At 32.9% G+C, this 18,051-nt stretch overlaps 1 protein-coding gene and 1 pseudogene across 1 annotated transcript; both read left to right on the top strand.

Annotated features, from left to right (window-relative positions):
* Positions 1 to 11,839: 11,839 nt before the first annotated feature.
* LOC120192783 lies at positions 11,840 to 14,626 on the top strand. Its single transcript, XM_039195500.1, has 4 exons — positions 11,840 to 12,028; positions 12,230 to 12,267; positions 12,421 to 12,488; positions 14,337 to 14,626. Exons 1-4 carry the CDS (start codon positions 11,840 to 11,842, stop codon positions 14,624 to 14,626), a joined length of 585 nt encoding a protein of 194 aa, XP_039051431.1.
* Positions 14,627 to 16,200: 1,574 nt separating this feature from the next.
* On the top strand, positions 16,201 to 17,981 carry LOC120192788 (annotated as a pseudogene).
* Positions 17,982 to 18,051: the final 70 nt, after the last annotated feature.

Raw genomic sequence — 18,051 nt, 5'->3', positions numbered from 1 at the left:
AGATCTAAGGCTCTAAGAGTAGAATAACGACCTCCGGATGGTCGAAACCACCAAGAGATCATTAGATGAAGAAAACGTTCATGAAGGTCTAGGACACTTGCACTATCCCTTCTTTTATAATGAGATCCTAAAACCTGTTTTTCATTTAAAATCCCATCATTATCTAATCCGAATGTATTGGCTATGTAAGCCGAGTCAATATATAAGAATTGTCCTAGAAGGTAGGAACGAATTCCTATGGTTTCGGTTTCAGCTTGGTTTTTAACACAAACGACTTTAGAATAGAAAATACGAACAAGTTGATGGTAAACGATGGGTTCTAGGTCAAAGAGTTTATCAAATTTCCACTCTTGTAAAAGAGGAAGATATTTAAAATTGATAGCTAACATAGCTTAACGAGAAGGAATACGTTCTTCCCGGATTTTGTAAGAGTCGAAATATTGATACACGAATTTTGGATAGTCAAATTAGGATCAATAGGATTAGGATTAGAAATTGGAATAGGTGGAGGATTTGGAGGTGGATTTGGTTGACGGTGTGAACGACTAGATGAAGACCTAGCACGTTTAGGATTGGACATGGTTTAGGAAATCGGAATAGAATTGATAACCTGCAATTTAGAAAACACATGTATGCAATTCAATCAATCCCACAACTCAATTGAGTCCACAATATTTCAAGGTTCTCTAAATCAATCCTAATGGGCAAAGTTTTTGAAAAACTTTTGAAAAATATGGTTTTGAGAAACAATATATGTATAGTTTTCATAATAACAACATAATTTAATCAAAACACAATAATTTGAAAATTAATTTTTTTTTATTTCGAAAAAATTTTGAAAAAAATCTTGTGTTTTTGATGAAATTAGTTGTAATATCTAGTTTCTAATTACTAACTAATCAATGCCCGATCAAAAAATTCAACCTAGAACTAATTAAAACTAGTTCTATGTTCATAAATTGATAAAAAGAAGTTTTGGAAAAATACCTTGAATGATTTCGGATTTGAGTGAGATTAGATGAAGTTTGCACGTTTTTGATGATTCCAACAGGTTTAGAGGATGATATTTAAAGTGAATTTCGATTAAAAACGTTGATTTGAGGTAAAAATGGAGATTTGAATGCTTAGAGGGTGAGAAACGGCGGAAGGAAGAAAATAAGAGAGGTTTGAGCAAATATTTGGTTCTGCCCGTGTTAAAACCAGAACCCTAGGGGGGGTATCGATTCCCCTGTGGGGGGAATCGGTTCCCTTTCAAAGGGGAATCGGTTCCCTCAAGGGGGGATCGATTCCCTCTGCACCAAAATGCTAAAATCCGATTTTAAACACCCAAAATGCTAAATTAATTTCCTCTAGTAGTATTGACAACTCATATATTGAAAATTAATCATGTTCAAACAATTCAATTAATCTTTAAATGATATTTGAACATAAAATTAATTTTTCATCACTAATCATAAACTCCCCCTAACTAATAGCAATGAATGCAATAAAAAAATTACTATTATAAGCATTTTTCATTTATTATTAAAAGTGCTAAAATTATTTTAAACACTCAGCGAAGATAGATTGGTCAAACCTAATTCTCTCCTAAGTGTCCAAAATCGTTCCTTGTCTAAAGGTTTTGTAAAGATATCCGCTAATTGGTGCAAAGTATCAACAAATTCTAGAACTACATCTTCCTTAGTGACATGGTCTCTAATGAAGTGATGTCTTATTTCAATGTGCTTAGTTCTAGAGTGTTGGATGAGATTTTTAGTGAGACAAATAGCACTAGTATTGTCACACTTGATAGGAATGGTACATACTTCAATTCTATAATCAAAAAGTTGTTGTTTCATCCATAAAACTTGTGCACAACAACTACCAGCTGAAATGTATTCGGCTTCAGTGGTAGATAATGCAACACAATTTTATTTCTTTGAAAAACAAGAAATTAACATATTTCCAAGGAATTGGAAAGTACCGGAGGTGCTTTTCCTATCTAATTTGCATCCTCCATAATCCGCATCAGAAAAAGCATACAAGCTAAAGCTAGAGTCTCTAGGATACCAAAGTCCTAAACTAGGAGTGTCTTTAAGGTATCTAAAGATTCTCTTAACAGCTAGTAAACGTGATTCCTTAGGACATGATTGAAATCTAGCACGTAAGCAAACACTAAACATAATATCCGGTCTACTTGCAGTTAGATAAAGTAGAGATCCAATCATTGACCTATATGATTTAACATCTACACATTTACCTCCTTCATCTAAGTCAAGCTTTGTTGAAGAGCTCATTGGAGTGTCATGAGGTTTCCCATTTTCCAGTCCAAACTTCTTGAGCATATCTTTGACGTACTTAGCTTGATTGATGAAGATGCCATCTTTTCTTTGCTTGATTTGGAGTCCCAAGAAAAATGAGAGCTCCCCCATCATGCTCATCTCAAACTCACTTTGCACTAGCTTAGAAAATTCTTGGCAAAGAACATCATTAGTAGAACCAAATATTATATCATCAATATAAATTTGAACTACTAATAAATCTTTGCCTTTATGCTTCAAAAACAATGTAGTGTTAACCTTCCCTTTTGAAAAACCTTTTTCAATTAAAAAAATTTGACAATCTTTCATACCAAGCTCTAGGAGCTTGCTTTAAACCATAAAGAGCTTTTTTCAATTTTAAAACATGATCCGGAAAATTTGAATCTTCAAAACCTGGAGGTTGTTCCACATACACTTCTTCTTTTATAAAACTATTTAAAAAATGCACTTTTAACATCCATTTGATATAATTTAAATTCATTGAAACATGCAAATGCTAATAACATTCTAATTGCTTCCATCCTAGCTACGGGAGCGTATGTTTCATCATAGTCTATGCCCTCTTCTTGAGTATACCCTTGAGCAACAAGTCTAGCCTTGTTTCTCACTATATTACCACTCTCATCAAGCTTATTTCTAAATACCCATCTAGTACCTACAATAGATTTATTACTAGGCCTTTCAACTAATGTCCATACTTTACTTCTCTCAAATTGATTTAACTCTTCTTGCATAGCCATAATCCAATGTTCATCATTTAATGCTTCTTTAATATTCTTAGGCTCTATGCATAAGATAAATGCAACATAATTATAAATATTTCTAAGAGAAGATCGAGTTGTTACCCCTTTGGATGGATTACCTATAATTTCACCATCCTTGACATAGTTGTACTCTGTTGGATAAGATACTTCCCTTTCTTCAATGGTTGAATTCTCAAGAGGATCATGAGTTTCCTCATTTTTCGTTTCTTCCTTTGATGATGGTTCTCCAACGTCATGTCTAACGTCATTTGTATTTATAACACATACATCATCATTCACACAAGAATCCTTCCTCGGAAGGGGATTATCATCGAAAACAACATGTATAGACTCTTCTACAACTAAAGTTCTATTTTTAAATACTAAAGATGAAGCATTAGAACAATTCATCATGTTTTCAAAAGTAATCCAAAATGAAAAAGGTTACTCTATAACTAGTGTTAGGAGTGATCATGGAACTGAATTTGAAAATCTTGGATTTACTGAATTTTGTAACTCTAACGGTATTAGCCATAATTTTTCTACACCTATAACCCCTCAACAAAATGGAGTTGTTGAGAGGAATATCGAACTTTAGAAGAAATGGCTAAAACCATGCTTTGTGAAAATAATTTGCCAAAATATTTTTGGGCGAAATCCACAAATACCGCTTGTTATGTTGTAAATCGAGTAATGATTAGGATATTTCGATATAACAAATTAAGTTAAATGAATTTTAAGATTTTCCAAATGATTTTCTAAGTATATTCGATATAATTATTCGAATATCAAAACATTACTCCAAATCTTTAAAAGATCATTTTTAATCCTTACTCAAAGTGTAAAATTAAGTTTTAATCTTAAAACAATTTCAAAATAGTTTTACAAAGTATTTCGAACCATTTCAAAGCCAAAAATTCCAGATTGCTCAGAGGGAACCGATTCCCCCCTAAGGGGGTACCGATTCCCCCATGAATGGTTTAGCTCCGAGAATTCCAGTATGCTCGGAGGGAACCGATTCCCCCCCAGGGGGTACCGATTCCCCCCTTGTATAACGGTCGAAATATTTGAATTTTACACTTAGGGAACCGATTCCCCATAGGGGGTACCGATTCCCCCCACGCTCCAAGCTGTTTTATTAATTGTTTTCACACTAAAACGGTTATATGATCTTCACTAATCATCCCCAACGTTCAGAAGTGATTCAAGGTGTATTTAAACAAGTTATGATGCCCTTGATCAACAAGAAATCATAGAGAAACAAGAGAGAAAGCATCAAACACCAAGTTTGTGCAAATCAAGCCAATTTTCCTTTCAATATTCATCTTGCTTTCAAAGAACACCATTTGTGCTCATTTGTAATTATTTGTGAGTGTTCTTTTCTTGTTCTAGAATTGTGCAAACATCTTACCTTGTGAGGTTTTCCTTGTAAGTTTGCAAATTTGTAATCTTCTCTTTGGGAAAGAGTGTTATCAAGAATTGGGGTATATTCTTGAGGGTGTTGTAAGGTTATCTCTTTGGTCTCAAAAGAAAGAACAAATTAGTGAATTTGTTGGAAAATCCTTAGTGTGGATAGCTAAGGTAGTGGACGTAGACTTTGATTGAGAAAGTTGAACCACTCTAAATCGATGTGCAATTACTTTCAATTTTCTGCAAAAGCTTCCACCAAATTTTTAATTGCCAATTCACCCCCCTCTTGGCCAATTCCGTCAATCGATTAACTCAACACTACCGAACCGCTCCGGCTTCTCTGGCTAAATCGTGCAAGTGACGAGCTGTTTTTTGTACTTATTCCCAGAAGTATTGAATGACTGCATCTCTGGCTTTCATCCTTTGCTGAACCTGTTCTATAACGGAAACATCATTGAAATCCTCCATCAAAGGGATTATCTGAAGTTCATTGAATTTGTCGACACTGGTTTCCAATTCAGCTATCGTTTTGTCATCTTGTTCTTGTTGTCTTTGAAGGGATTCTCAAGGTCAGTAACCTTTTTCTCGTCTTGCCTCTACCATCTTTGTCAACCCATTTTAAAAAATTTGACTTTTGATCTATTTGATTGTGGGCATCATGTCTTCTTGATCGAATGTGACACATAGTTGTCTTCCAGATTATCCTCATTTTCTTTCTGAGTCTTTTCTGACCATAGCTGGACCCCTCTATTTTTAACCTCTTGTATTACAACCCCTTTGTCCATTAATCCAGATCATTCATGTTTAAACAAACACGTTTTTAGTGGATCAACACCTCTTTTAAATGATGCAAATGATGAAAACAAAATAAAAGAGAACAAAAGTAAAATATAGTTAGTGAGGTAAATCAAAACAATAATAAAAACGAAAAATCCTACCCCACATACCCGGACATGATCTCTATCTCGCATGCTAATTCCACACAAATCCTAACTGCATATTTGTCTAGTTTGCATGCTTTGAACAGAAAGTAAAGCATGAAACAAAGCATTATAGGGTTTGAAAAGAGGTTTTGGGGTGGGCTCTAATTCCCTATAATCTTCCGGTTTAGGTTCTAGAAAACGGTACCCGAGTTCTCCTTGCCGGCACCCCCTTGGGCTTACCAGACCCTTAGTCCTAAACTCATCACAGGCTTGTGTGGAATAAGTTAAACTCGAGAGGACACATTCCCTTATGTTTATGCGATGAATTAATTCACACGAAGACATAAGGTATATGAATCCCGAAGGCTACTTGCTAGGCATGTGCGGTGAATAAATTCACACGAAGGCGTTGCTTTTACCCCCACTTAAATAGGGTTCGGAGCTCAGGTTTAGAGCCTTAAGTGAAAAACAAACTTTGAAGGGTTGAAATCATTAGAAAACGGTTAGTACAACTATTTACTCTAAAATATAATCAAAAGTAAGCAATAAGGATCGAAATGTTACCTTACAATTTAAACTTACCCTTTTCGTTAAAAAGACAACTAGAAATTACCTTAGCCTGACTCACTTACATGTCCCCAGCGGAGTCGCCAAGCTGTCGTAACCGTCTTTCGGTTGGGCCCGGAATTGGGCTTCGACTTGAAATAATTGGGTTGGGAGTCGCCACCGACCACTTTAAAACGAATTTAGGTAGATCGGACACCATCTTATCTTATCTGCGTTTTTACCAGAAATGTGTCGGGTTCGGGAGTCGGTTACGGTCAAGGAAGGATTAGTACCCTTGAACCGCCCTTTCGGTACCATTTAATTTACCGGTTGTCTTAAATTAAGAAAATTGTAATTTAAAATTAAAAGGTAAAAATACGATCACAATTACTTACCTTAGATAGTTTTAAAGGTGTGGCATTAAGAATATCAAAAAACCATGTTAGATAAAAATGTAAGAAATAAATAAATAAATTAAATTAAAATGAAGAAAAAACAAATTAAATAAAAGATAAGATAAAGAAAACAAAGATAAAATAGTAAAAAAATAAATATAAAAAATAAAGAAAAAGAAGAAAAATATATATAAATAAAACAAATAAATAAAATAATAATAAAAAAGTAAAAATAATATATATATATATAAATAAAAAAATAGTATATATATATATATAAATTAATAAAACTGATAATAAAATAATATATATATATATATATAATCTAAAAAAATAAAAATATATACTAAAGTAAAAAAGAAAATGCATAAAATGTAAAAAAATATTACATGACAAAAATAACAAAACAATTAAATAAAATGAGTAACAAGGGAGATGTGCATATAAATAAAGTTAAATAAATAAAATAATAATAATTAAAACGTAAATGTAAGAGACCGAATCAAAAGTAAAAAAAATGCTACCTTTTATTTACTTTTCGAATCGTTTACAATAGCTTTGTCTTTGTATTTTTCGTGCTGTCCTCTGTATTTTGTATGTAAATCGTGTGTTACAAATGGGGAGGATTACATGTATTTATAGTGAAAAAACTAACTATTTTTAGAATCCTATTAACAATAGAATCCTAATGCAACTAGACTCCTTGCTCGGTTGTTGCACGTTTATTGGTGTGGTTGTTGCTTTAAAAGATATGGTGGTGGAAGAGTCCTCATAGGAGAGAAACTCTTGCTAGTTCTATCTTTTATGAAAATGGGTGTCTACAGAACACATCTTTATTCGTTCATTTACTAAATGAACATAAAAATTATGTTCATACTCATTTATTAACTTAATAAACAAGCATAAACATATATTATACGTACGATTCACAGACAATTCGTCAAACACTCTATTCATTTACACCATTACGTAAGACCTAAAATTCCGACCTCTATCCCAAAGAAAAACAACTCATTTAAAGTGAAATTGGAATGATAATGGTTTTAAGTTCATATTTTTTATATAGAAAGTCGTTAGTTTTATTAAAGTATAAAATATCCAGAATTACAATGAAATTTTATAAGTATAACTGTAAACGTAAAGTAAATTTATAATTAGGACATTTTCCTATAACCACTTATACAAAAACTAGCCATCTATATCACACAATGACCAAGAAAGGAAAAGGTTAAAAAACTTAACCAAAATACTTGAACAAAATAAAGATACGAACAAATCTGACTGCATCGACAAACGAACCACAAAAGGGGATGGAGTTATTAAAATACAACCGACAAATCGTAAATCAGAGTCAAGCAACGTGAGAAAACTATCCGCAAAATGTAAAATGCGTATCCAAACCAATCAGAGGGTCCAAATCAGAAAACATCAATATGATAACATATAAATGTCATATTGATCAGTCGTGACGATTTCAAATCCAACCCTGAAAAAAAGATAACGAAAACAATGACAAAAAACCGAAAACTACAAAAAGTCATAGATAAATTGCCACAAAGACAGAGATAAACATCTCATAAAAACATAATTATTCTTTAAAAAAAAGGAAAAAAGACAACCGACGGTCTGCAATCAACATTAAAACCATTGTCGTCGTCGACTAAACAAACAAAAGAAAAAATTGATTTAATTTATAGAAAATAACATAAATTGCAACAACAAAAAAGAGTAAGTTCAAATTTAAATCATTTACATTAATTGTGTATCAAATATTATGTTAATTTTTAAAGTTATCTAAAATAAATATAAAATAATATTTGTTCATAATTTTTTTTAATTATGGATAATATGCTCGAATTAAAATCCTTAAAAGGAGAGGTCACCCAATTATTTTATTTGTATGTTAAACTAAAATCTAAATCTAAATCTAAAATCAGATACGAAAAAATGTAACTAATTTGTGTATAAAATAGTAGATTCGTTCAAATACTTGTAAACATCGTAGAGTTAGATTTCAGAAATTGCTCATTTCTGTGCTCATTAAATGACTTAATTTATTTTTTAAATAGTTAAATTATATCTTTGGTATTTAAAAAATATTTTATTAATAATATATGTCTAATATTATTAACATTATATTTTTAGGTATTTAAATTGTAACCGCCGTTAAATTTAATTGTTATTTAACACATGTTACGCATATAAAATTTATAAAATTATTTTATTTTAAAAACTTAACATTATAAATTAAAAAAAAAACTAAAAAATCTTTAAATTTTATATCTTTTGCCATCAATTAGTCACTGTGTTGAATCTTTCACAAACAACTTGAAAATATAATATATATTAATATTTTATTTAAAAAAATTAAATTATTAATAATATTAATATTTATGTATTGATTTTTTTAAAAATATATTATAAGGTTTTTATTTATTTAAAGTTTATGTTCGAATTTGAGTTTGAGGTTTTAATCAAATTAAATTTAAGATTTTTTTTTCTTTTCAAGCTTTTACAAGTTTCAATTCATATTTTTGAGTTCAAGTCAGAGTTTAAAAATTTTAGCCTCGCGAGTTTTCGAGTCAAGTCGAGTTTCATGCTAAATTTTTTGAATCGAGTCGAACTTAACAATACTTAAATTCGACTCAAATTATTTACATCCCTATTCATCAGAACCATCTAACCGTCGCGATCAAAATTCAATCTTTCACCTATCATAAAATTATGACGATTGTCGTGAAAATCACTACGAAGATATCCATGTTAGATATTAAGTTTATGTTTTTCGGCGATTTCGAATATCACAACCGTCCCTGTGTTACACGGTTGCATCTATTGAGTTTCTTATTCTGCTTCGAACAAAATTCAACCGAGGGTATTCATTTCGGCGGTGGGAGAGAGAGACAACGGGGTTGGATTATTTATAATTAAAAAATTTAAAAGTATAACAGATCAAAAAATTCTTTAAAGCACCGAGTCCTATTTTCAGGTGTAGTTAACCATTGGAAATGTATTAAGCCTCGTTAAATTGTTTAATTTGTTTGATCCTAATGTCGGGCTATTTCAGAAATGAGAATTCTCAACAGTCGCCCTCCATTTCGTCTTCCTTGACCAAAAACCCTGCTGCATGTCAAGCTGCTGAACAACGACCGCATGATAAGGAGTCGATGAAGGTGATCACCATGAGAATCAGACCGGTACTAGAAACAAGGGAAACGCTGTTGCATGCTGGAGAAATCAATTCATCAAAGTAATCAGTCTTTTTTTGTTTTTCGATAGTCTCTTATTTGTTTTTCATTTGTTGAGACTGGAGCTGATGAAACATGTTTACCATTGTTCTCCCTCTCTTCTTAGTATATTTGCAGAGAGTAATTAATGAAGTGCGATCAGCAGAGTTGAGCACCCATGGGTTCAAATTTTTAATTTTAGGGTAACGAAGCTGATGAAGGCGATGGAACTAGTGTGTCCACCGATCACCATGGGTAAATTACCTAAAAATCCTTTATATATTCGTTATACCTTGGCTAGTAGTCAATGAAGTTGAATTTTTATATATAGTCTTTCCAATTAATGCTTTGTTATTAACATGTGCTCATCATGATCAAATCATTTTTCCCTTTTTACTTCAAATCGTTGAAATGGAGTTGGCAACTTATTTTAGTTGGATTGCACCTTTGATCTTGTTATACACCGTTGCTTCTGCGTAAGCAAAGGAAACCGACTCATTTAACTGTTAGTTTCTGAATCAAACATTGCAGTCTATATTTGGGATAGAAATAATAGGATTGAATTTGGTTTAAATGCTATTTGAGAGTTCAATTTATAGTGGTTGATGATAGGCATGCATGATGCATCTCGATATATTCACTTCAATAATCCCTTTTCTCTTTATGATTCTTGCATCATAATGAGCAATCCAAAAGCCAAAATTTGTTTAAAGAAGACAACTCCATGATGCCTGAATTAAAATGGATAATGTTGCTTCTAGCTACTTCTTTTTAAGGCATTAATACGAGCAGAGCACATGTTAATATATTGATGGGTGATCAGCCAAATTTGTTATGAAGTTTTAGAAAACAAAAAATCTATAAAGAAAGAAAGACATGGTAATATATCAGTGCCTGATTTATTAAATGTTTTGAGCAGTTTCTAACAGACTTCAAGTCTCGCAGAAATTAGTTATTTTAAAATATGGTATATATTGAAACATCTAAGGAAATAATTAAACCTTTTGAGAACACGGGCTCTATTATATGTTACTGTTTGTTTTGCTTTGCTTTATAAAATGATTGATAAATGGATTCTATCTTTAATTTCAGGACAGGTATGATTCACATAGTACATACGTCACATCATTGTGAACTCGGTGATCTTCTGGTAAGAAAATTCATAGTAACCAGTCCTAACATTTTGTCAACTTATTTAAATTTTAACAGTTTTGGTAATAAAAAGGTTATTCACTTATTCTATGTATGCATAGCCAATGATGCTAATCGGTTGTTCCAAGGATGGAAGGTTTTTCTGTGCCTGTAACCGTAGTTATGAAGTTTCCTTATACCATGAATTATTGTTATTTCATTAATGATATACACCTTTTCAGATATTTTTTCTATATTTAGACTTGGCAGATAGAGGTAAATAACAAAAGAAATTTATTTTGACAGATAATTAGTGTGGAACTTTTTTTTTTTTGAATTTGAATATTGATTATTTTAAAACTGAATTCTACCGTTTGTAACTCCTAATTGAATTGTGAACCTGGAATCACCAAACACATGTAGGTCATGAAGGCCATAAGCTGATTCCTAAGCCCCACTCTTTTCTCTATCTTTACTTACTCTTAGTCCTTTGGACCAGAACATTTGCATACATATTTGAGCATAATTTTTCTTGTAATGACTGAATGCTTCCGAATTTTGGACATTTGAACCAATTCAAATGTCGTCTCATAGGTATAGATGACGAGACGAGGTCCTTTGCATTGTGAAATATTTCTAGTGCTGGAATTAATAAACCGTGATCATAATGTAAGAACCGAGAGAAAAATGAAAGTAGTTTGCAATTGATAATTTCATGCACTGTGACTTTATAGCAACACTTACTCATCATATATGATTAAATGAGCTTGACATCAAAAAAAAAAAATGAGCTATAACTACAGATGATTAACAGATGTCAAGATCGGGAGAAAGATGAAGAGTGACAGAAAAATGCTCTCCCATTCTTATATTAAATTCCTTAGTTGGCTTTACTTACCTTAGTGGCAGCATATAAACTAAAAAAATTATTGCAAGAACTCAAAATTAGTTTAAATAAAAACTCTTTTCCCTTTCTGTCTGAAATAAAAATATGAGGATTAGAAAGAGATTTCCCTCTTTTCCCATAGTACCAAGTTCAGTTGCTTCTTCTTCAGAAGCTCCATCTCAACAAGAAGAGATGGAAGTATCCTCTTTCCAGTACCTGCTGAAAGAACAGCTAGAGGAGCATCACAAGATTATGTGCACACTGACTGGAAGGATATAATGGCAAGAGCACACAAACTGCTTGGATCTTCATCACATGGTGCTAATTACCGCACTGTTCATCCCCGTGTATATGATGCGCATTCCAGCACCGTACCTGTCATTAAAGAAGAAACTGGCACAGAGCTTCAGTCAGGAAATGGAAAGAACAAGGGTCTTTTGGAACAAGAAAATCCAACTAAAAAAATGGTTTTCTTTTGTCATTTCTATTCATTTCATATCTTTTCCCTTATGATCCCTCATCATCATTTTTTGTGCTTCACGATTTTGAGTTTCTTGGAGTTCCATCTTCCATGAAATGTTGATCTATGATCTTATACCAATAAGTTTACTAAAGGGTTAAGAAATATTTTATTTATTTATTTTTTGTTGTTATGATTTTGTTTATAGGTCATCAAGCTAGGCGGTGGATTCTCCAATTCTCAGAAGTAAATTTTTGATTCCCCTTCTGCTAATTTTTAATCAAAACTAGAACTGATAATTTGAAGAAAATTATCTATATTCTTAGCATTTAAACGTATAAAATACCATGAGTTTTATCTTAACATCATAGATTAACGAGCTTAATTTTGATGTTCTAGGAAACAAAATTATTCTGGTACTGGTATGTCAAATTGGAAAATGGTGACTGTTTCTTCTTCTCAGAAAGGTATGCTTTCTTCCTAGGGTTTAAAATGGTTCTATAATTCAGTTTTCTTTCTTTCGCGCCTTTGGAACGTTATTACACCGTAACGGTTTTATCTTATTCTTGGAAAGGTATGCTACATTGTTTTAAAATTCAGTTCTCTTTTCGCGCCTCTAGGACATTAGTAACCGTTAACTTTGCCATTTGTAAGTCGGTACTAATGCTTACCTGTGCTATATTTCCATTTACAGCAGTCCAAAAGAACTTCAATTTAGGATATAGTAACCGATTCCATTGATCTATGTAATACCAAAAATAATTTATCTTGTTATCAGTCTAGGATTTCATATATATGTCCCTCGCAAATCGCGACTATACCAAGGAATCAATAACATGAAAACTTTGTTACTAATGATTCACTTTATTATTGAATAACAATGAAATTTATTTATTTTGATTAGTAAAATTAATAGTTTTAGTTTATGTGTGGATGCATTTGTATGTATATATTATTTATTTATCTGTATAGGTTTTGTACTTTTGTTCTCTTATTGTGTCCAGTTTGTTTTGTTAATGAACTTTGATCCTCTTATGGAGTTTCTTTGCTAGTCAGAGCTTTCAGATGATTTCTAGGCTGCTTGTATCTGTGTTTTTTAGTCTGAGGTATTTTATGGTCTCTTTAAGGTGGATTATGTGTAGGTTATTTTCTCTCTCATTCTAATTACCCTTTTGGGCTTTAAAAAACTGTATTTTGGCTGAGCTGAAAAAAGGAGTAGAGTGTATTCGTTTCCTCGTTCGTGCATGTAACTACTGATTGAAGTTTCGTAATGTTCACGTGAATGTAAAAAAAAATAATTACAGTATAGCTGCAGCCAAACTAGGCATAGATGTAGATTTGCAAAGTAAGAACTGCATGTCAAACTTGCCTTGATTATGGATATTGATTTTATTGGACATTACATACTATGTAACATTCCATTGTTATGCACGTATCTACGTTTTCCAGCAAGTCCTTTTACATCTGTGGGCTGTAGAATCGGAAAATTTTGGATTTTGAGTGTGTTTTAGCCTTTTAGGTTTGTTTTAGATTCGGTTTAGGTTTAGAGTGCATTCATTTCCATTTTCATGCACGGAATTACTGCCTGTAATCTGCATGTGAACGTAAAAAGGATATTAAGGTACTACCATAGACATAGATTTGCAACTTACTACTTCGTGTCAAAGTTGCCTTGGTTATGGATATTAATTTTATCACATACTATGTGATATTCCATTGCCATATGTTAAGTATTCTTGTTTCCTGCGAGTCCTTTACATACTTGAGCAGGAGAATTGGAAATTTTAGATATTGCATGTGTTTTAGCCTTTAGACCTTGAGCACCAACTGATAGAACTACAAAGGCCTAAAATCCAATATTCTGCTCAATTCGTAGAGGAACCTTTGTTTCTTGAGAATTAGGAATGTAGGTGAGAAAAATAAGTGCAAAGGGTGGCGTAAAATCTAAAGAACAATAATATATATCCCATTATGTGTGCTATTCCATTAAATAACATGAAGATTGCATGATTCATAGGTTTTTTTCTATGTACCAAACATTTAAATCAAATAATGGTACATGCATATCCTACAGTTTTATTCCTCTTTTTACATTCGACCCTGCAACCAACTGAAACTCTACATGGATTCTCTCTCTTTTTTTTTTGGTTTTAAATTGATCCTTTTTCAACTGATATACATGCAAACAAGGTACTCAAAATCAGTTGCACAAAGCATGTCGCTTTGGAAGTCTTGTTTAATGTTAATGATTATAGGTTCTATTAAGCTGCTATTATTTTATTCTTGTTGGATTGATGCAAAGGAGATGTTTCCAGGAAATAGCAAGTATTGGAAAGCTGAAACTGCGGTGAGGATTGGCTGTCGTAAGGAAAGGACTAAAGCAAGGCCACTGATGGAGGTAGGATCATCGAGGCGTATTTGTGCCAATGGTAGCCCTGTAATGAAATACAAATACGAAGCCAACAATGAGGATGAGGATGGGTACTCATCTGACTCCTCCATTGAGGGAAAAGTTAGGATGAGGAGTTTAAGAAGCGTATATGCTGACCTCCGAAGCCGCATCCCTAGCTTCTCAAGGCTGAACTACAAGCTGAAAGATTACTGACAGAAGGTCTCTAGATGAAGATCTATTCAGTGGGTAAGACATATAGTAATTATATATCGCTTCACCAAGGTTATGAGTTAGTTAAATTAAGATTCAAAAACAGCAGAGGTTATAATTTAGCTAACTCAAGCTTCAAAAACGACAGATACTTGAATAAATGCTAAACTCAAACAATGGCTTTGATTAATTTCTCTGCCTTGTTTATGAATCCTGAAGAATGATGTTTCAGGAAGTTGTTTTTTTTTTTTTATAAATGAAAGGATTGTTATAATTGCATGTTGTCTTTGTTATTTTTTTTTGTTGAAGTTAAGGTTGTCTAACAAAAAAATCTAGATTTTCCAGGGTAAATTAGGAACATATTTATTTAAAAAAAGTGAACTTTTTTTGGGGAACACTCTAATAAGGTTGGAATAGGTCAATTTTATTAAGTACTAGTTAGGTTTAAGTACACAATTGATCTCTCAACTATAGGATATTATTTTATTAAATCTCTCGATTATTACAAGTTATAAAATGGTCCTTTGGCTATAGAGTGTTGTTTTGTTGAGCCCCTCGACCACTAAAAGTTATAAAATGGTCATCCGACTATTCATTATGTTCTAAACTCGTCATTTTCTGTTAAATAATTGACGGTATTTTCAACTGAACATTAACTTGCTAACTGTAATATAATAAAATATGATCTTAGAGTCTCAAACAATTATCATATCTCAGTTATTATGTTCACGTCCAGCTTAGACAAACACCAATATTTTAACAGAAAATGATTAGTTTAAAACATAATGAATTGTCGGGTAACCATTTTGTAACTTTTAATAGTCGAGAGACTTAACATTTTATATTCGGATGACTGTTTTATAACTTTTTAGTAGTTGATGTATTAAATAAAGTAGTACCTTATAGTCAGTACTATTTGTGTACTTGAATACCAAAAGTTAAAGTAATATACCATTTACTGATTTCCTTCCTTTTTTTTATAGGTCATCAAACAAGGATGTGGAAAGGCCGGAAAACAGATACTCGACCTCTCCTTCAATTCTCAAAAGTGAACTTTCAGTCCCCAAACTACCAAAATTTGTCTCCAAAAACTGGAAATTTAAAGAAAACTGTCCATATACATGCCTATCATTCAAAACATATAAAAAGCCACAAATTTTATAAGATCATAGATTAACGTGCTTAATTTATAATATTAAATTACGGCCGCAATTCAACATCAAGGTTGCATATTAATATTTTTACAGGTGAGGCAAATGAAGGAGTAATTATATAGATATTTAAATAAAATTTAAAATTAAAATATTTTAAAATTTAATAATACATTTAATAAACAAATTAAAATTCACTAATAAATAATCATATCACCACGGTTGTGATGTTTTAAGACTTTGCATCCTAATTAAACTAGAAATTAAAGTTTAATACTAAAAATTAGAATATTTTAAAGTTAAATGATAAAGGTAATACATCATCTAAAATTCAGGGATATTTTGTGTAATTTACCTCAAAATAAAACAAAATTGTATACAACTAATCGGAGTCTAAAAATTTACCCCTTCCCGCCCGTTGCCAATCTTTCTCTTCCCGAATATCTTTCAAGAGAAATCTGTCACAGATTAATGGCTCTTACAAATTTATGGGTGCTCATTGAAAACATTACACAACAATGAAAAAAGCGTCCTTTTTTCTCTATCTCCAATTTGGTTGGCGTTGATGTTAATGATGGAAATGACGTCTTTTTCCAGACAAACCTTATCTTTAGACTACATGGCATTGTTATTGAACAAGTGTTTGAAAGCCAAAGCCTTAAAGCCAGGCAAGCAACTTCATGCTCGGTTGTTGGTTAATGGGACTGACATGGAAGTTTTGTCTTTGAGTTCAAAGCTTGTCGGAATGTACGCCGGTTGTGGAGACATGAAATCTTCTACTTTCATATTCCAAAGAATCAAAATCCCAAATGTTTTTGCTGGGAATTGGGTGGTTTTAGCCTCTGCTTTTAATGGTCACTTTAAAGAGGCAATTGGGTACTTTTCGTTGATGTCTGAATCTATAAATCTTTGCAATAAGTTCACATTTTCTGTTGTTTTGAAAGCTTGTGTTGGGCTCATGGATTTGAACAAAGGAAAAGAGGCTCATTCTGTTGTTAACAAGCTGCGTTTGGAAACTGATGTAAATGTTGGTAACAGTTTGGAAGTCATGTATTGCTAGTGTGGGAATGTGAGTTATGCAAGGAAAGTGTTCGATAGAATGCTTGACAGAGATGTTGCTTCTTGGACACCCATGATTTGTGGTTATTGCAATGTGGGGAAGGACGAAGAAGCTCTTGGTTTGTTCGAGAGGATGAAAATGGAAAGGTTGCAGCCAAATGAGTTTACATGGAATGTGATGATAACAACGTTTGCTAGGAGGGGAGATATCCGTGCTGCATTTGCTCTTTTTGGTCGAATGACTAAAGGAGGTTTTCTTCCTGATTTGGTTACTTGGAACACTGTTATTTCCGGGTTTGCTCAAAGGCATTGCCCTTTTGAAGCATTCAACTTGTTTCGATATATGTTCGTTTCCGGTATCAAACCAAATCATGGGACCGTAACTGGATTGCTTCCGGCATGTGGATTGACAGGTTTCATTCGAATAGGTAGGGAGATTCGTTGCATGATTTATAGATTGGGACTAGATGTCAACATGTTCATCGCTAGTGAGAGATGCTAGGAATGCCTTTCACAATATTCCTTATAAGAATGCAGCATCATGGAATGCTTTGATTGGATGTTACGGGAAGCACGGCATGGTTGAATCGGCAATAAAGATGTTTGAGAGGATGCAGGAAGAAGGGGTGCAGGCGAATGATACGACTCTGACTTGTGTTCTTTCTGCAGCCACAGCGGTTATGTCGAGGAAGGTTTGAGGATATTTACATCGATGAAACAAATATATGGTATTGAAGGCGCCAAAGAACACTATGCCTGTGTTCTTGATATGTTGTGTCATGCCGGGAGGATCGTAGAAGCTTATGAATCGGTGAAGGAAATGCCATTTGGAGTTACGGACTCGATATTGGTGCTTTCTTCAATGGTTGTAAAGTCCATGGGAGAAAAGATTTGGCGAAACTGATGGGCGAACAAATTCTTAAAATGGAACTGAAAAGGCCGGGTGGTTTCGTTACACTCTCGAATATTTATGCTGCTGATGGAGAATGGGAGGCTGTGGAGAACGTAAAAAGGTCGTGAAAGAAAAGAAAATCCACAAGAAACCCGGCTTTAGTTGCGAGTAAATCGGCGGCTTTCTTGGGGAATAAGAAAAGTGTAAGTTCCCCTCTTTTTTGGATGCAGGAAAAATTAGCCATAAGCCTAACCCAGTTGCTCAAGAATAAAGACTAGCCTCAAGTCATTCTTTAATTTTTTTTCCCTAAAGGCCAAAGTTAATTC

This window comes from Hibiscus syriacus, unplaced genomic scaffold, assembly GCF_006381635.1.
Source record: "Hibiscus syriacus cultivar Baekdansim isolate YM2019G1 unplaced genomic scaffold, ASM638163v2 tig00116980_pilon, whole genome shotgun sequence".
Classification (NCBI taxonomy): Eukaryota; Viridiplantae; Streptophyta; class Magnoliopsida; order Malvales; family Malvaceae; genus Hibiscus; species Hibiscus syriacus.
The sequence above is the reverse complement of the archived record's forward strand: the minus strand, read 5'-3'. Positions and strand labels throughout refer to the sequence as shown.